Source organism: Diospyros lotus, chromosome 11 (genome assembly GCF_014633365.1).
Source record: "Diospyros lotus cultivar Yz01 chromosome 11, ASM1463336v1, whole genome shotgun sequence".
NCBI classification, from domain to species: Eukaryota; Viridiplantae; Streptophyta; class Magnoliopsida; order Ericales; family Ebenaceae; genus Diospyros; species Diospyros lotus.
Window position 1 is genome coordinate 29943703 of NC_068348.1, and position 21054 is coordinate 29964756.

The window sequence follows — 21054 nt, forward strand, 5'->3', positions numbered from 1 at the left end:
ACTGCAACATCTTCTGGAACATCTCCTAGCTAGTGATTAAGTTCAATAGGTGTGTCAACAACCCTACATCCCATCATACCAGTTTCAGCCAACAAGTCAAGTACGTATTTTTGTTGAGAGATAAAGATTCCTTGCTTAGAATGAGCCATCTCAATACCCAAAAAATATTTCAATCTACCCAGCTCCTTAATCTCAAATTCCTTGACCAAGCTCCCTCTCAAAGTTTCCATTCTTGCCATATCATTGCCCATTACTATAATATCATTCACATAGACGAGCAATGCAGTCACTCCCCCTTTGGCCAAGTGATGTATAAATAGGGTGTGATCACCTTGACTTTGTTTGTATTCCATACCAAACATGACTTTGGTGAACTGGCCAAACTATGCTCTTGGTGACTATTTCAGTCCATATAGAGCATTTTTCAATCTGTATACTACATCTTCCCCTATCTTTGGTCCAAACCTGGGTGGTACTTTCATATAGATCTCCTCCTCTAAGTCCCCATGTAAGAATGCATTTTTGACATCAAACTGCTACAATTTCCAGTCTAGGTTAGTAGCTAAGGACAATAGCACCCTCACAGTCTTCATTTTTTCCATTGGAGCAAATGTCTCCAGATAGTCTACTCTATAGACTATATGTTTGTGTATATCCCTTAGCAACTAACCTTGGCTTTGTACCTTTCTAAGGACCCATCTGATCTATATTTTACAGTGTACACCCATTTGCATCCCTTTGGGTTCTTTATCTTTGGTAATTTCACTAACTCCCAAGTTTGATTTTTCTCTAGTGCTGCCATCTCTACCTCCATGACACTCTTCTAGTTCTCATTGCCTATTGCTTTAGAAAAGGTCCTTGGTTTAGGGATTGTGTTTAGGTTGGTGAGGAAACCTCTATGCTTAGGAGACAAATTTGAATAGGACAAGAACAAATGTAAAGGGTGTTTGGTATAGGTCTTTGTTCCCTTCCTGATGGCAATAGGAAGATCAAGGTCATTGGGATCAAGTTTATCATACTCACTTGGGTTAGGATCAGTTGTAGGTTTAGTGGCAAGTTCTGGTTCGGGAGTAGGAATACCAAGTTTAGGACTTGGTTTAGATGATGGAGCTTGCATAGGTGAAGGAGTTGGTGCCTTTCTCCTTGAATACGCCTATAGCGGACAAGAAGAATTGGGTTACTGCTCCCTTGTATCATGCCCTGTGAGTCCTTAGAGGTAGAGACTAAAGGAGGAGAAGAAGGATTTAGAGAAGAAGAAAAATCAAGAAGAAATAGATTCATGTCCTTGTCTTCTAAGAAGGCAGTCAACGATCAAAATAGGAAGCATCTTCCACAAAAGTAACATCAGTTGAGACAAGAACCTTCTTGGTGGGAGGATGATAGTACTTATAGCCCTTTTGAGTGGAAGAATACCCAACAAAGATACATTTGAGGGAACGAGGATCAAGTTTTCTTCTATGGGGAGTATGAATATGGACAAAAGATAGGCATCCAAAGACTTTAGGAGTAAGGTTATTAGAGGCATTGAACACAGGAAAGATTTTTGTAAGGAGATGAATTGGGTTGCAAGATTATATATAGTTGGTCAATGAGAACAAACTAATCTTAATCTTCTATAATAGGCAGTTTCCTAATCAGCTCCTACTAAAATTAAGAAAGATTTACAACTTAGAATACAGCTGGAAAGATATAGTCAAGATAGAATCTCCTAGGAGAAAGAAATAGAATAGAAATTTGGAAACATAAATCAAGCATATAAATCCCTGAATATGGATGGGAATCTCTGTATTTTCTAACACTATTTATTGGAACAATGGTGGTGCTTTATCATCATGTCACTAAGGGTGCTTTTTCATAGTTCAATTTTAATAAAATTTTATATTTTCCTCACTTATCAAAAAAGAAAAGAAAAGAAAAGACATAGGGAAATTCATGGATGGCCACCCATTATGCTATTTTCCCTTCTGCCTTGTTCCTTATGGTTGCTGTTGCTTGGATTACTTTATTTGAAGTGTTGCTGGTCTATATATGTTCTTCATCCTAGGAATTGATTTTTAAAATTTGTAGCTCCTAGATATCGTAAAACCACTTTTTAAATTGAAGTTTCCTCTTTACCAATGGTTTGCACTTTGCCTTATCCTTTTCCTTCTCTCACATACTATAAGTTTTCTTGAATAATTTTTCTAGGATGCAAGATATTGAACTCATGCACATGCGTTATGCTCTTGAATTTGCTGTTCATGCACTTGGAGCAATGGAAAGGAGTATGAGTGATGAAACAGGAAGCCATCAGCAAATGGCTTTGTGCTATTTGAAAGATCTACGAAACCATCTTGAGGCTATCAGTGACATACCACGAAAGGTTATTTTCCTTTTTTCTTTCTTTCTAATTATAAAAGTATTTTTTTTCAGCTTTGCATTTTTTTCATACTTTGAATGCGTTCTATTCTGGAGGTCAATTTACTACTAGGCTAGCAACTGGAGTGTGCTGCTCTTCATCTCTCTATTAGAAGAAAGATGGCAGATTTTACAGGTCATATATAGTGCACAAAAATTGAATTGATCTCCGAACTTTGAAATTTAATTGTTATTACAGAAGATTAATTGGTATGTCTACAAATATATTTATATTTGACGAATAACTTGATGGAACTTGAACTTGGATCTCTCTATTGGAAGAATGCATCTACAGGTGCTGGCTGTTTCCTTGGACACATAAGTAAATGCATCAACTATCCTTCTAGTTTTTCCAATCAGCTGTCCTATTTAGTTGGCCTTCTTTTAAAGTGGCAATCCTGTCTGAACTTGGAATGCCTTTGAACTCTGAATTTGTCTTTATTACTTGGCTAATGGTTATACATATCATATTATGCAGATTTTGATGGTGAACATTATTATCTCACTTTTAAATATGGATGATCTTTCCCTCAATCTGACACATTGTGTTTCACCTGAGAGCCATTCTAAGTTGTCTGACTTGTGCACTGGGGAACATGCTGAACTTGCAACGTTTGATGGGGGAAACAAGATGGTTGTATCTTTCACTGGGCTGCTTCTTGATATATTACGTCAGAACCTACCATCTATTGAACAGGACAATGCATTGATGGGCAGTGTACCTACTGACGCAATACAAGTATTGGATTGGAGAATCTTGAATGCAAAACGTTTCATTGAAGATTGGGATTGGCGTTTGTCAATTTTGCAACGTTTTCTGCCATTATCTGAACGCCAGTGGAGATGGAAGGAGGCATTGACTGTATTACGTGCAGCCCCATCTAAGCTACTTAATCTGTGAGTTCAGTTAAACTATTTTTTTTTTCAACAATTACTTGCCCTCTGTCAGAGGATGTATTTGCTGTTGCTTATTGTAAAGCTTATTTGTTGTTATGTTTGTTATAACTGTTTCTGTGCTTTGTATTAGCATTATGATTAGGTGTGTTAGCTAGGCTTCTCACTGGATATAAATTCAGCTTAGTTTGTTGTTCACTCAAGTTTTGTATTCTTGATTCACTAGTGAATATTGAGAGTTGCTTTCTTTTCTCTCTGCCCAAAGTTTTCTTTTAAACTTTCGTTATACTGCTTCATGGTATCAGAAGCTTTAACGTAAGTCATGAATCCTTCACCTGTTCAAAGTGCTTCCTCCTCTTCACCAACTCGTTCATCGTCTAACTTTTCTCTTTCTTCGCAATCTGATTTTGGTGCAATTGCGAAAGCTTTTCAATTCATTCCTATCAAATTGGATTCTGGAAACTATATTTTCTAGAAGGCGCAGGTTTTAACCACAATTCGTGCCTTCGATTTGTTTCCGTTCTTGAATAAGGTTTCACCACCGCCTAAGCATGTTGTTGATCCTAGTGGTAAGGAAGCTGGAGGAACGATGTTGAATCCAAAGAATATGACATGGTTGCGATCGGATCAGCTTCTTCTTGACTGGTTGTTCTTAACGATAGATAAAGAAGTACTAGTGCAGGTAATATACTGCAAGTCATCAGTTGAGGTATGGTTTACACTTGAGAATTTATATTCAAGGCAAACTATTGCTACGTCGTTTCAACTTAAGCAGTAGTTACGACTAATTAAGAAAGATGCCTTGTCAATTAACGACTATATTCTCAAGATTAAGACAATCGGACATTCGTTAGCTGCTATAGGTGAACCTTTGGATGACAAAGAATTGCTTCTTGCAATTCTTAATGGTTTAGATCATGACCTACGAAATTGTAGTTGGCTTGGTGACGTACCAGATGAATGATGTAGATCTGGATAAGGTCTAGTACTTGCTGTTAATGCATGGACAGAGGTTAGCCTCTAAAAACTTACCACAATCGACGATTAATTTTGACTTAGTCACATCGTCTATGCAAGTTAATTTGACTAATTATAGTCAAAAAAGGAAGAGTTAATAATTTTCAACATATGAGAGGAGGTCACAATCAAAGAGGAGGTGGTTTTGGTACACAAGGAGGACGCGGCTAAGGCCGTCAGTCTGGTAGACTCTTTTATTGCCAATTGTGTGGCAAACCAGGACAAATCTACTCAGTACCTAACATGTGGAAAAATCTAATGTTTTACATGTACCTAACATGCGGAAAAATCTACTCAGTGTCTCTCAATTAACTAAGGATCATGATCTTGTTGCTGAATTTGATTCTCATTCTTGTGTTATTAAGGACAAGAATACCGGACAAGTGCTACTTAGAGGGCAGCTTAAGGATTGGCTAAATCAACTGAATTCAGCTTTTGCTTTTGCTGATTCCAGGCTTTCAGCTCATTCCTTTCGTCCTAGGTCTTTTGTGCACAGTACATCTCCTTCATCATGTGGTAGTTTTTCTTTTCAAAGTTGTAAACAGTCAGCTCCTTCTAGTTCAGGACTGACTTCTACTGTAAATGTGAATATTGCCCAAACTAATAATGCGTGCAAGCAGTGGCATGCAAAACTTGGCATCCCTCACTCAATGTACTGCGATTGGTGTTGAATAAAATTCAAGTTCCATTTTCTTTGTCCTCTCTTTCTTTTTGTGACTCTTGCAAAATTGGTAAGCTACATCAACTTCTTTTTTCTGATTGTGAAATCACAACAGTTAGACCACTTGAACTGGTCTATTCTGATCTATGGAGACCTTCTGCTAGTTTATCAGCAGAAGGATATCGTTACTACATTATCTTTGTTGATGCCTACACTTGTTATACTTGGCTATACCCTCTAAAGTTAAAATCTGATGCTTTGTCTGTCTTTACCACCTTTCACAAACTTGCTGAACTTCAGTATAATGCTAAGGTCAAAGCTTTACAAACAGATAATGGAGGGGAGTTTAAAGCCTTTCTACCTTATTTACAATTGCATGGTATTCAACCTCGTTTTACCTTCCCTTATACGTCTCAGCAGAACGGTGTAGTTGAAAGAAAACACCGTTACATAGCTGAAATGGGGCTCACGTTGTTAAGTCATGTTGCTATGTCTCTTAAATTTTGGGTTGAGACTTTCCAAACTGCAGTTTATCTTATAAACTTGCTTCCTTCTGCTCCTCTCCAGTTTCGCACACCAGTTGAGATGCTATCTCTTAAATCACCCTCTTATTTGCACCTTCAGCCTTTTGGTTGTGCGTGCTTTCCCCATCTTCGTCCTTATAACAAGCATAAGTTTAGTTTTCATTCAACCAAATGTATCTTTATTGGGTATAGTCCTGGGCATGCTGGTTATAAGTGTTTGGACTCTTTTGGTCGTGTATATGTTTCTCGAGATGTTTTGTTTAATCCCAATGAGTTTCCTTATCCTAGTTTGTTTTAGTCTGCGTCTTCTTTATCTGGTGTTACTTCTTCTGCCCCTGATCGTCCTTCTACTTTGTTCTTTCAGTCATTTCCTGCTTTTCCTTCCTTTGCAGTAGCACAACCTCCGAGTTCTACTCCCTTACCTTCTTCTTTACCTTCTGCTGATTCTTCTTCTCAGCCTTTACTATCTAACATTCAATCTTCTTCTCCTATATCCTCATCATCTTTATCCTCTCCTTCTTTGGAGAAGTCACCTCCGTTGTTATCTCCACCAACCTCTCGTGTTCCTCAATCTTCTATCCGTCCTTCTCGTGTTCCTAAACCTTCTGTTCATCTTATGCTCACCAGGTCCAAGGCTAAACTTCTTCCCATATCCTCTCCTCATGCCTTAGTGAGCTCTTTGGAACCTACCACTATTCGTGAGGCCTTCTTAGATTTACAATGGGTCAAGGCTATGGAAGAAGAGTATTCTGCTTTACAATGTAATAACACTTGGGATTTAGTTCCTTACTCTAAAGACATGAATGTTATTGGCTGCAAGTGGGGTTTTTGGATAAAGTTCAAGGTAGATGGTACAGTGCTTCGTTACAAAGCACGTTTGGTTGCCAAGGGGTTTCATCAAAATCCCGGTATTGATTTTTCTGAGACTTTCAGCCATGTTGTTAAAGCTCCAACAATTAGAGTGTTGTTTTCTTTGGCTGTTGCCTTTGGCTGGGACATTCAACAAGTTGATGTCAACAATGCTTTCTTAAATGGTGATTTGAGTGAGGATGTTTTTATGTCTCAACCAGAAGAGTTTGTGAATTCTCAGTTTCCTACTCATGTTTGCAAGTTAAAGAAACCCCTTTATGGATTAAAACAGGCACCTTGGGCCTGGTATACTAAGCTGAGATTTGCTCTACAGTCCTGGGGTTTCAATAGGGCAGTTTCAGATGCCTTCTTATTTATTAAGAGGACTACTAAGTTTGTGTTGTTTGTTTTGATCTATGTTGATGACATATTGATAATTGGTTTAGATCCCATAGCCCTTAAAGCTTGTATTCAGGATTTGAATACTTATTTTGCTCGCAAAACCTTAGGCCCTGTTAGCTATTTTCTTGGTTTTGAGGCTCATCGTAACTAAGATGGTCTTTACCTCACTCAAACTACATATACAATTGATCTCTTAAAGAAAGCAACTATGTTGGATTGTAAGCCTTGTGAGACTCCGGTTAACACTAGCAGAATCTTTAACTGATGAGGGTGAATCTTTCTCTAATCCTTCTCTTTATCGCACTATCATTGGATCCTTGCAATATCTTACCTATACTAGACCAGATATTGCTTTCATTGTTAATAGGCTCAATCAGTTCCTCTCAGCTCCTAAGCAGCAACATTGGATTGCCTGCAAGCATTTGCTTCGATATCTTAAAGGTTCTCTTGGTTTGGGATTATTCTTCTCTCCTTCCTCGACTTATCTATCTTTCACAGTATACACAGATGCTGATTACGCCGGCTGTAGGGTCACTCACAGATCTACCAATGGGCTTTGTGTGTTTCTTGGCAGTAATTTGATTATATGGAATTCCTGTAAGCAGTTGATGGTAGCCAGGTCAGTGGGAGAGGTTGAATACAAAGCAATTGCTCTGGGTGCCTCCACACCCCCCCCTCGGACCAAAAAAAAAAAAAAAAATGATTGCATGAAATTATTGTCATTTTATTTTTGTGGACATAGGAAGAATCTTTTATTATATTGCGATGAAGGTAGGAAACATTCTTCTTTTGGGTGTAAAGAACAAAGCTAGGGCAAGAAATTAGGGCAGACCAGAAAGAGGAAGAGAGAAAGCTCTCGATTTACTCAAGAGGAATGAATTCACAAAAATGAGAACATAAGATACATAAAACAAAGGCAATACTGATTATATATGCTCAACAGGCCTACCTCACTGCCTATCTTCTCAACAACATAAGAATTACAATTAATACTCTACTAAACTAGAAAATGCATAGAGAATACAATTATAATAGCAATGAATTAGAAACAACAACAAAGCTGCAACAACGCTAGCAGCTTCACGTAACATGTTCATTCACATTCCCCCTCAAATTAGGCTGCCTCTTGACCTGTTGCTTCTCTGAAGACCCCTGAGACACCACTGCCATTTCCTGGACAAGGTGAGACTTTCAGTCCAAGTTTATCACACAAACACTAAAATCTACTTCTTGGTAGACCCTTGGTGAAAACATCAGCTAGTTGATGAGCAGTAGGAACGTAATGAATTTCTAGTTCTCCATTTTCAACCTTCTCTTGCACAAAATGTACATCGATCTCAATGTATTTAGTGCGAGAATGAAATATTGGATTCTATGCAATACTTTTAGCTGCCATATTGTCACTCCACACAACCAGTGTATGAACACATTGATAACCCAATTATGTGAACAACAATTTCAGCCACAAGATTTCAGTGACACCGTGAGCAATAACTCTATATTCAGCCTCTCCTACAGACTTGGCAACCACTGATTGCTTCCAAGAGCTCCAAACTATTAGATTACTCCCAAGGAAGACACAAACACCACTAGTTGATCTCCTTGTTACTCTACAACCAGCATGATCAACATCAGTATAAACCACTAAGGGTAAGTTTGTAGGTGCTGGTGAGAACAATAAACCCAAGCTAAGGGTGCCTTTTAGATACCTAAGCAATCTTTTACAAGCCATCCAGTGTTGTTGCTTAGGAGAAGATAGAAATTGACTTAATTTGTTGACTACAAATGAGATATCCAGTCTAGTATAGGTAAAGTAATGCAAGGAACCAATAATGGTTTGATATAGAGAAGGATTTAAGAAAGGATCACCATGATTAGTTAAAGGAACAACTGAATTCAACGGGGTATCACATGGTTTACAGTCAATCATAGCTGCCTTCCTCAACAAATCTATGGTGTACTTAGACTGTGTAAGATAGATCCCATTTTGATTTTTATGAGCTTCAAAACCCAAGAAGTAATGGACAAACCTGAGAGTTTTCAGTGCAAAATTAGCATCTAAATCTTGAATAAAGGCTCTAAGGGTTGCTGGATTAGATCCTGTGACCAAAATATTATCAACATAGACCAATACAAACAACACAAATTGAGGGGTGTGCTTTATAAACAATGAAACATCCGACACGACTTTAATAAATCCCCATGACTGCAAAGCAACTTTCAATTTTGTATATCAAGCTCGTGGAGCTCACTTAAGCCCATAAAGTGAATTCCTCAGCTTACACACATGAGAGGGATACCGAGCATCAACAAAACCCTCCGGTTGAGACAGGTATACATCCTTAGTAAGATCACCATTTAAAAAGGTATTGCTAACATCCACTTGTTGAATGTCCCAACCAAATGTAACTGCTAAGGTGAATAAAACCTCAATAGTAGGGGCCTTAACAACTGGGCTAAAGGTTTTTGCATAGTCAACTTCCGGTGTTTGGAGAAAGCCTTTGGCTACCATCCGAGCCTTGTGCTTAAGTACTGTCCCATCTGGGTTATAAAAACCCACTTGCAACCAATGAGGTTCATATCATCAGAAAATGGAACTAAAACCCAAGTATTATTGTGCTGCAATGCTGCAAATTCTTCCTCCATAGCCCTAACCCATCATGAGTCTAGAAAGGCCTCATGGACAAAACTAGGCTTTAGAGTACTCACTAGCTCATGAGGAGAGGTAAGGTGTAGTTGTTTGGCCTTGGACCTTGTAAGCATGGGATGTGTAGAGGGTGCTGGAGCAACTATGGGTTTAAGAACATGAGTTGTAGGTCCAGAAGTAGGCTGTGGCGATGCAACAACTGGAGATGAGCCAATGGTTGAGGTAGTTGAAGAGTTAAGTGTTTGATAGGAAGAAGATAAGGGTTGTGCTACTCTAAATGAAGGAGAAGAAGGAAGGGACTAAAAGAACAAGGTAGAAAACCCACTAGGATAGGACTGAGATGAAGTGACAGAAGAAGAAAACAATGTAGAGAAAGGAAAATCATCTGGATTAAATTGCATATGCCTTGAATCATAAACCTGACTAGAAGGATGAAAACATTTGTAACTTGCCTGTACATGACTATACTCGATGAAGATACATTTGGTTGAATAAAAATCAAATTTGTGCTTGTTATAAGATCGAAGATAAGGAAAACAAACACAACCAAAGGGTTGCAACATTAAGTAATTGGGTTGCTTATGATATAGGAGTTCAAATGGAATCTTGAATTTGAGTGAAGAGGAAGGAACCAAGTTTATTGTATAAACTACAGTTTGAAAGGCTTCAACCCAAAACTTAAGTGGCATATTAGCATGAGATAACAAAGTGAGCCTCATTTTTGCTATATGTCTGTGTTTTCTCTCTGCAATGCCATTCTATTGATGAGTATAGGGTTAGGTAAATCTAGGTTGTATGCCACTATTTTGGAGGTACGGTAACAATGCCTTGAATTCCCACTCGTTATCAGTTTGTAAGGCCTTAATCTTGGTTTGAAACTGGTTTTCAGCAAGTTTGTGAAAGGTTATAAAGGTTGGAAGGGCATCGGACTTGAGCTTCAAAGGGTATAGCCATGTATACCTTGTATAGGCATCGACAAACGCAATATAATACCTATACCCCTCAACAGATAAGGTAGGAGAAGGACCCCATTCATCTGAGTATAACAACGTATCAACAATCAATGTCAATCAATCAAAGCAAGAGATTGGGATTGACATCCTTTCCTTTTTCTAGAATATGAATGTATATATTGTTGTATCTTTCCATCTTTGAGTTGTATCCTAAGTTGTATAGTTTCCAAAATAGATTTAGAAACTTTCTTGTTTAGTTTTTTAGGAGTTTCCTAACTTAGTAGGAAGATTGCTTATATATTAGCATGCATCCCATTGATTTGAATGAGATTGAAGAATTATTTTTTCCATCCTTTAACATGGTATCAGAGCTTGGACAATAGTTGCCGTTCTCTGGGATTATTGTGGTCATTTTTCCGCCTTTGTTCTGTTCCTTTTTTTGTCTTCAATCTTCATTATCGAACACCATGTCCAACTCTCAAAATACCCAAATCCATGAAGCTGATTTCAGCAACACCAACACAACGGAGATTCCGTTTGCTAGAAACAATGGTGGAGGCTTCATAGGAGACTTACCAAGTCTTTAAGTGGCTTACCGATTAAATGGTAAGAACTACTTGAAATGGTCTCAATTAATCCGTACGTTCCTAAAAGGGAAAGGGAAACTAAGCCATCTGGAAGGGACCGGTTCTAAAGATGGAGATTCAATGTTTGCCACATGGGACGAAGAGGATTCTCTAGTGTTGTCATGGCTATGGAATTCCATGACCCCTGAAATTAGTGACACGGTGATGTTTTTAACAACCACCAAAGAAATTTGGGAGGCGATCAAGCTTACCTACTCCAAGGTTCGAGATGCAGCTTAAATCTACGAAATAAGGACAAAAGTGGTAGCCACAAAACAAGGCACCAGATCTGTCACAGAGTATGCAAATTTACTGCAAACTTTGTGGCAAGAACTGGACCATTATCAGTGCTTAAAGATAAAATGTAGTGAAGATGCAGCCTCAGACAAGAAGTTTGTGGAGAAAGAGTGGACATATGATCTCCTAGCCGGCCTAAACATGGAGTTCGATGCGGTAAGGGTGCAAATCCTTGGTAAGGAGGATTTGCTTTCTTTAAATGAGGTTATCTGTATTGTTCGTGCAGAAGAAGGAAGAAGGGATGTCATGTTGGAGACTACCTCAGTGGAGGCATTAGCCTTGGGTTCTTTGAAAACTCATGGTCAAGGTAAGGGAAGAGAGGAAAAGAAGGCTACTGATAGAGATACTCTATGGTGTACCTATTGTAAGAAATCGAGGCACACCATAGAGAAGTGTTGGAAGCTTCATGGAAAGCCTTCCAAAGGTGGATCACTAAAGAATCAAGGCCAAGTGTACATTAGCTAGCATCCATTAGCAACTGGATCAGAAGGGATCCGAACAAGGAGACACCCTAGAACTTAACCGGGCAAAAATTGAAAGGTTAAAGAACTTCTTAAAATCTCTCAAAAAAGAGACTGCAAAAGGGGGTGCCTGCTCTCTTGTTCTCACATGTATCTCTTCTAATTCTTTTGCTCTATATGCTTTAGGAAAAAATCATTCTACCTCTTGGATCTTAGACTCTGGAGGTACGGATCATATGACCCCTTTCTCTCATCACTTTGTTACCTATAGCCCTTGTCCTAGTTCCAGAAAAATCACCCTAGCAGATGGTTCTTTAACTACTGTTGCGGGCCAAGGAGATGTTCTTCTTAATGAACATCTCACTCTAAAAAATGTGCTCCATGTTCCTAAGTTATTCACTAACCTAATCTCCATTCAAAAACTCATATTGAATACTAATTGCAGTGTTATTTTTTATTCAACTCACTGTGAGATACAGGAGCAGGGCACGAGGAAGAGGATTGGGCTTGCTAAGGCTAGGGCTGGGCTGTTCTACCTTGAGGGATTGAGTGAACAGGATAAATTAGGGCATATTCCTCTTGTGTTATGCTTGGCTCAGTCCAACAAGGATCTAATGTGGTTGCACCTTTATAGATTTGGTCATCCTTCTTTTCTTACTCTTAAAATGATGTTTCTAGAATTGTCTAAGGTTCTAAATGTCAATAGTTTCCATTGTGCCGTGTGTGAGTTTGCCAAACATAAAAGAGTTTCTTTTGTTTCATCTAATAAAAGGACTAGTTCTCCGTTTACCTTAATTCATAGTGATATTTGGGGTCCCTCATCAGTTCCTAATATTTCTGGGGCAAGGTGGTTTGTTATTTTATTATTATTATTTTTTAAGAGGTTTGTTATTTTTGTTGATGATTGCATTAGAGTAACATGGCTATATCTTTTGAAAACTAAAACTGAAGTTAGTAGTATTTTTTCTACATTGTACAATATGATTAAAAAACAGTTTGGGATAGGTTTTAAAAGGGTTAGATCGGACAATGCCAAGGCTTTCTTCAACCAATCTCTATTTGTTTTTGTTGGAAAAGACTCCTTGTTCAAGAAGGAGAAGACCCAAGATAATGCAGATTTTATTCAAGATAATATTCTTATTTAATTTAAGTTTGTATTGTATATTAGATAAAGTCTATCACTGCTGTAAATTAGGAGAATATCTGGGAGAATATTTAGGAGAATATCTAGGAGATTTTATAGGAGATATCTAGGAGATTTTATAGGAATTTTCTGTATATAAGTTTAACACTAGTTAATGGAAGATTAAGGGAGAAAACTTGAGTTCTCCTACAGTATTTGTTCATGGTATCAGAGCCACGGTTTGTGGACTCTTTTTCATTCGTGTCTTCGACTCCTTGAAGGAGTCTTGAGTTGGAAGAATGGCAGGAAAGGTCTCGTCTAGTGAGACATCTTCTGCAACCTCTCCGATCAACCATCATGGATCCATTATTCCAGCAGCAATGGATCGCCAATCCCTCCAGATCACACAGCACAAGTTAAATGATGCCAACTATAGGGAATGGTCACAATCTGTGCTGTTAGTTGTTAGAGGGAAAGGTAAAGAAGGCTATCTAACCGGTATTACGCCTAAACCGAATTTAGAGGCCGCAACAGATGGCATATGGGAAGCTGAGAGTGGCACGATTATGGCTTGGTTGGTGAACTAAATGGAGCCAAAGATAGGAAGGACTTACCTCTTCTACAAGGCGGCTTGTGAGATTTGGCAAGCAGTCCAAGAAGTCTACTCTGATTTGGAGAATACAACTCAATCATTCTAGGTTAGATCACTCATACGAACAACCAAGCAAGGTACAAACTCAGTCACCGAATATTTTAATACCTTAATTGAGTTATGGCAAGAAAGTGATTTATTTCATGAGATTAAATGGGAGTGTGCTGCTGATAGTACAAAATATGAGAAGATGGTAGAGAAGGAGAGAGTGTTTGACTTCCTACATGGTCTAAACTCAAATCTAGATGAGGTTAGAGGCCGATTGTTGGGAACGAAACCTTTCCCAACAATGAGAGAAGTATTTGTAGAGGTTAGAAGGGAAGAGAGCTGGAAGAAGGTGATGTTCTCGGGCTTAGGGCAGTCTGACAATGAGGTCTATTCTTCAGCCTCAGCCCTAAATATTTTCCGAGGAAAGCGATATGCTGCAACTAAAGGAGAGAACACCAAAGAAAAACAATGGTGTGAATACTGCAATCGATCATACCATACTAAGGATACATGTTGGAAAATCCATGGAAAGCCGGCTGGATGGAAACCAAAAAGTTTAAGAAAAGAAACACAATCAGCCTATACGATGAAAGCTGAAAAAGGGAGTGCAGCAAATTTCAGTCTAACTGCTGCTTAGATGGAGGCTCTACAAAGCTTGCTAAACCAAACCAAGGTGATTCAAACTGAAATTTTGGAGAATCTTAATCCAACAGTGTCTCTGGCAGGAAAAGGTACTGAAATATACTCTCTAATGTCTCAAAAATGCCCTCCAAACTGCTGGATCATAGATACAAGTGCTTCTGATCATATGACAAGTGATCTAAAATTGCTTTCTGATTATGAAACCTGTGATAAAATGATTAATATTGTAATGGCTGATGGTACCACATCCTATGTAAAGGGAAAATGAGCTCTAAATCTTGGAGAATTATCCCTTAAATCAGTACTTTATGTGCCAAATCTCCAATGCAACTTACTGTCAGTTAGTAAGTCAACTCAAGATAAAGATTGCATAGTGACTTTTTTAAAAAATTGCTGTATTTTTCAGGACCTAACCTCGGGGAGGAAGATTGGCAGTGTTGAGATGAGAGGGGGACTTTATTAAACATCAAGAGCAGATTATTCTTCTGTTTTTAGGTCATTTATTTCATCTTCCTTGTCTATGGTTTCTAATTCAGACTTATTGTTATGGCATCAACATTTGGGACATCCAAGTTTGGATTATCTTAGATGTTTGTATCCTTTGTTTTCTAGCAATATGATTCAAGATTTCATTTGTGAACATTGCATTCTTGCAAAACAAACCAGAACCTCTCATCCTAATCATGCTTATAATCCTTCAAAACCTTTTCATCTTGTTCATAGTGATATTTGGGGGCCATCTAGAACCTCAAATCTCACTAACACTCGTTGGTTTATCACTTTTATCGATGATCATACACGGATATGTTGGGTTTTCTTAATGAAAGACAAATTAGAAGCTTATCTTGTATTCCAGAATTTTCATCTCATGATCAAAAATGTCTTTCAAACCCAAATTCATATATTGAGAACCGACAATGGAAGAGAATATTTCTCTAATGATTTCAACAAATACCTAAATGAGCATGGTATCATTCACCAAAACTCATGTCCATATACCCCTCAACAAAATGGAATAGCTGAGAGAAAGAATTGCCATCTTCTTGAGACAGCAAGAGCTCTTATGTTTACCCATTCGGTTCCAAATTCCTATTGGGGAGAAGCAATATTAACAGCTACATATCTCATTAATAGGCTTCCCTCAAAGACTCTAAAGTTTAGGACTCCCTTAGATGTACTTCTTGAAACTTTTCCTCATCATAATAGAGTCCTAAACTCCCTTACTCCTCGAGTGTTTGGCTGCATTGTTTTTGTTCACAGCAATATACCAACACTGTCCAAATTGGATCCTAAGTCTACCAAGAGTGTATTTGTGGGGTACTCACCTAACCAAAAAGAGTATAAATGCTACAACCCTAGTACCTGCGAAAATTTATTTCTTGTGATGTTTCATTCCTTGAGAATAAGTCATTCTTCTATGACAATTCCTAGCAGAATTTCACTGAAACAACACCTCATTGGGACCCATTGATACCTATTCTAGATTTGTCTCCTACTGTCCTTACACCTAGTCATGACAAAGGATCCTCTCAAACCACATCTGAACCTTGTCCAGCCCCTATTCCTTCACCTCAAACTTGTCAAGGGGGAGAAAATAAAGAAACCAAAAATCAGGAGGATAATCAACCCCAAAGTAAACCACCTCTAAAGGTTTACTCAAGAACTCTTGATTCTCAGCCTGCTAACCTATCTGAACCTTGGAGAAGTCCTGAAATTATTGAGAGGAATATTGAAGGTATTAACAGTGAGCATGAGACAAACAGGGAGTAGAAATCAGATCTTGATATTCCTATTGCTTTGAGGAAAGGGACCAGATCCTGTACTAAGTGGATATCACCAATTTTCTAGGATACTCCAAATTGTCTCCACAGTTCAGGGCCTTTACTATCAGCATTGATAATGTGAGTATTCCTAAGGATATTTATCATGCTTTACAGGAGGAAAAATGGAGGGCAACTGTAATGGAAGAAATGCATGCTCTAGAAAACAATGGCTCATGGGAGATAGTGAAATTACCCAATGGAAAAACATCGTTGGGAGCAAATGGGTCTTTACTATTAAGTATAAATCAGATAGAAAAATTGAGAGATACAAGGTTAGGCTTGTAGCTCAAGGCTTTACAAAAACTCAAGGCCTTGACTATGAGGAAACTTTTGCACCGGTGGCCAAACTTAACTCCGTTTGGGTGATACTATCATTGGCAGTCAACTTGGATTGGAAACTACACCAATTAGACATTAAAAATGCTTTCTTGAATGGTGAGTTAGAAGAAGAAATTTATATGAGGATTCCCTCAGGTTTTGAAAGAGAAGATACAAGAGGGAAAGTTTGCAAGCTAAAGAAATCACCATATGGCCTCAAGCAATCACCAAGGGCATGGTTCAAGAGATTCAGTGAAACTTTACAGTAACTTGGATACAGACAAGGACAAGTTGACTACACATTATTTATAAATATAGATTCTGAGGGAAAGAAGACCATTCTTATAGTCTATGTGGATGATATAATTATCACCAGAGACAACCATCAAGAGATTGAACTATTGAAGCATCAACTAAGAGAGGCATTTGAAGTTAAGGATTTTGGAGATTTAAAATATTTCTTGGGATTGAAGTAGCAAGAAGCAGTGAGGGTATTTTCATCTCACAAAGAAAATACACTCTTGATCTTTTGAGGGAAACTGGTAAACTCGGGTGCAAGCTGGCTAGCACTCCTTTAGAACCAAATTGGAAGAATAAAGATGAAAAGAATGAAGAGGAGCAAGTTGATATGGGCAGATTTCAACATCTAGTGGGAAAATTGATCTACTTATCTCATACAAGGCCAGATATTGCCTATGCGGTAAGTATAATCAGTCAATTCATGCATTCACCAACCAAAAGACATCTAGAAGCTGCTTATCATATCCTAAGATATCTTAAAGGCACACTTAGGAAAGGATTGTTGTTTAAGAAAAGTAGTGAAAGAGGAATAAAGAGCTATTCAGATGCAGATTGGGCAGGATTTGTTGAAGACAACAAATCGATATCAGGGTGTTGCACAAAATTATGGGGAAATCTAGTCACATGGAGAAACAAAAAGCAACAGGTTGTTTCATGTAGCAGTGCCAAGGCCGAGTATCGAGCCATTGCACAGTGCATTTGTGAGATAATTTGGTTAGAAAGGTTGATGAAGGATATGAACATGCCAATCACAGCACCAAAAATACTTTATAGTGATAGTAAATCAGCTATAAGTATAGTGAATAATCCAGTATAGCATGACCGAATGAAGCATGTGAGAATTAACGAGCATTTTGTCAGGGAAGAAATAGAAGCAAGAGATATAAGACTAACTTATGTTCCTACCAAAGATCAAGAGGCAGATATCTTCACCAAGGCAATGTAGAAACAAGGATTTGAAGTAATAAGAAGCAAGCTGGGAATGATAGACATCTATTCACCAGTTTGAGGGGGAGTGTTGGAAAAGACTCCTTGTTCAAGAAGGAGAAGACCCAAGATAATGAAGATTTTATTCAAGATAATATTCTTATTTAATTTAAGTTTGTATTGTACATTAGATAAAGTCTATCACTGCTGTAAATTAGGAGAATATCTAGGAGATTTTATAGGAGATTTTGTAGGAATTTTTGTATATAAGTTTAACACTAGTTAATGGAAGATTAAGGGAGAAAAGTTGAGTTCTCCTACGATATTTGTTCAGTTTTTTTTCCAACAGAAGTGTATTATCCATGAATCATCTTGCCCTTACACTCCTCAACAAAATGGAGTAGCCGAGAGGAAAATTGGGCATTACTTGCTGTTATTCGAGTGCTCCTATTTCACCATAATGTTCCCAAACATTATTGGGGAGAAGCAGCCCTAACAACTACCTTTCTTATCAATAGGCTTCTCTCTCAAATCCTTGGATCTTACAACCCAATTCAGCTGTTAACCAAATCCTTTCCTGATTGTCATGTGTCTAGTCCAGGGTTGAAACCCAAAGTGTTCGGGTGCATCTCATTTGTCCATATTCCTACTGTTAGTAGGGGTAAGTTGGATCCTCGAGCTTTAAAGTGCATATTTCTTGGATACTCATCTACTCAAAAAGGCTATTGGTGTTATCATCCTCATACCAAGAAGTACTATGTGTCAGCCGATGTCACCTTTATAGAAAGAGACTCTTATTTTAGTAAGTCTCAATCTTATTTTAGTAAGTGAAGTCTCTCCCAACCACTGGTTCAAAGGATTCACTGGGCATGACATTGGATGAGCTTGTTCCAAGTACTCCTCGGCCACTACAGGTATACTCAAGGAAAAAACAACCGTCCTCTATGCCTATGCAAGTCACAACACCTACCTCAAACCCTACTTTTGTAGCTGACAACACCAACGATACCATCAGCTCACCTTGCACATCATCAGGTAACCCCATTGCCGAGTCTTTCATACCTGATGATGATAAGTATACTGCAACTGTTAACCCTACACCCAAACCAGCACCCTCCGACAATGACCTTGATTGGCCTATTGCCCTTAGGAAGGGTACTAGAGCTTGCACTCAACACCCCTTACATTTGTTCCTATCATATTCCAAATTGTCATCCCCTCATAAAGCCTTTCTTACCAACCTTCATACCATCCCTATTCCAAAAAACTTTTCTGAAGCGATAGGGAACAAGCATTGGAGAGATGCCATGGAAGCTGAAATGGTAGCCCCTAGAGAAAATCAGACATGAGAACTTGTTTCATTGCCTAAAGGGAAACATCCAGTAGGCTACTGGTGGGTATACATAGTTAAGTATAAGTCTGATGGATCTTTAGATCGCTACAAGGCTTGACTCGTAGCTAAAGGGTTTGCTCAAATGTATGGAGTAGATTATTTAGACACTTTTTCCCTTGTTGCTAAGTTGAATACGATCTGAGTTCTTCTATCCTTAGCTGCTAACCTAGGCTGGCAATTGCATCAGTATGATGTCAAGAATGCATTTTTGCATGGGGATCTTGAAGAAGAGGTTTACATGGATCTAACGCCTGGTTATGACTCCCCAAACCAAGACAAGGTGGTGTGTAAGCTTAATAAAGCCTAATATGGCTTAAAACAGTCACCGTGGGCATGGTTTGGAAGGTTCACAAGGGTAATGCTTGGCCAAGGCTATATGCAAAGTCAAGGAGATCATACTCTTTGTTCACCACTCAGCCACAGGGGGAGTAACCATACTTATTGTTTATGTTGATGATATTGTCGTTACGGGCAATGATGAGGAAGGCATGCATAGACTAAGGGAATGCTTAATCAGTGAGTTTGAAATCAAAGATTTGGGACGGTTGAAGTATTTTTTGGGCATAGAAGTGGCACATTCAACAAAAAGTATTTTCATTTCTCAACAAAAATATATCATAGACTTTCTAACTGAAACATGAATGCTAGGGTGCAAGGCATTGGATACTCCCATTGAGCCCAATCATAAGTTGGGAGAAGTTCTAGAAGATGGTATGGTTGACAAATGATCATATCAAAGGCTGGTTGGAAAGCTCATTTATCTAGCTCATACTCGGCCAGACGTAGCTTATGCAGTGGGTATAGTTAGTCAATTCATGCACAACCCTAGAGAGACTCACTTGAAGGCAGTCTATTAGATACTTCACTATTTAAAGGGAACCCCTGGGAAATGTCTTTTGTTTAAAAGTGGTGGACCTATGACCCTTGAAGCTTACACAGATGCTAATTATGCAGGATCTGTTGTGGATAGAAGATCTACCTCGGGTTATTGCACTTTTCTAGGAGGCAATCTTGTAACATGGAGGAGTAAGAAACAAAATGTGGTGGCTCGGTCAAGTGCAAAAGCTGAGTTCCGGTCTATGGACTTAGGAGTGTGTGAATTGTTGTGGCTAAAAATCTTGTTGGATGATCTAAAGGTCCAATGGCAAGGTCCTATGAGGCTTTACTATGATAATAAGTCAGCAATAAGTATTGTTCATAATCCAGTTCAACATGACAGAACCAAGCATGTTGAAGTGGACAAACATTTCATTAAGAAAAAAATGGATAAAGGGTTGATTTGTACTCCATATGTCTCATATGTCTCCTCAAATGATCAATTGGCAGATGTGCTAACAAAGGGGTTACCTTTAGCAGTGTTTCAAAGGCTTGTATGCAAGATTGGAATGGATGATATCCACTCACAATCTTGAGGGGGAGTGTCAACAATCAATGTCAATCAGAGTCAATCAATCAAAGCAAGAGATTGGGATTGACATCCTTTCTTTTTTCTAGAATATGAATGTATATATTGCTGTATCTTTCTATCTTTGAGTTGTATCCTAAGTTGTATAGTTTTCAAAATAGATTTAGAAACTTTCTTGTTTAGTTTTTTAGGAGTTTCCTAACTTAGCAGGAAGATTGTTTATATATCATCATGTATCCCATTGATTTGAATAAGATTGAAGAATTATTTTCTCCATCCTTTAACGCAACGCAAGTGGTTTCTTTGCTGTAATTGAACAATCAACAAAGGGAAGTTGATGAAGTTTCCCAATTTTACATGAATCACAGAAATAAGGAATTGAAGAACAAGGAATATGAATTTTATTAAGGGTGAAATGCAGTACATTGAATGATGGATGCCCTAATTTTGCTTGCTAATGTTTTTACATTTTATTATTGAGGGTAACATAAGTACCAGGGGACAGCTCACAACCAATTGGAGTCTGTCCTTTTCATTTATTTGAAGGAAAAGTATTACAATTTGATGAAATTGTACTGCTAACAAAAGAAACAGGCTTATTGGATTGGTCAGAAATGCTGGATGCAGTAGGATCAAGTGCTGAACTCAGTTGATAAAGCCCATTCTTAAGACATCCTTTGAGTAGCACCTACCCTGAATTCTTGTCTTTAATCAAACAAGAACGAGAGTTAAATTAAACAACAAGATCATGCTCT

At 38.2% G+C, this 21054-nt stretch overlaps 1 protein-coding gene across 1 annotated transcript in view; it reads left to right on the forward strand.

The window, feature by feature from the left end:
• Window positions 1-21054, forward strand: part of LOC127813651 (uncharacterized) — a 121112-nt gene that overhangs the window by 23751 nt on the left and 76307 nt on the right. The window contains exons 7-8 of the mRNA XM_052354734.1: window positions 2188-2362; window positions 2876-3294. Coding sequence (XP_052210694.1) covers window positions 2188-2362; window positions 2876-3294 — 594 coding nt within the window. The remainder of the gene's footprint in view (window positions 1-2187; window positions 2363-2875; window positions 3295-21054) is intronic.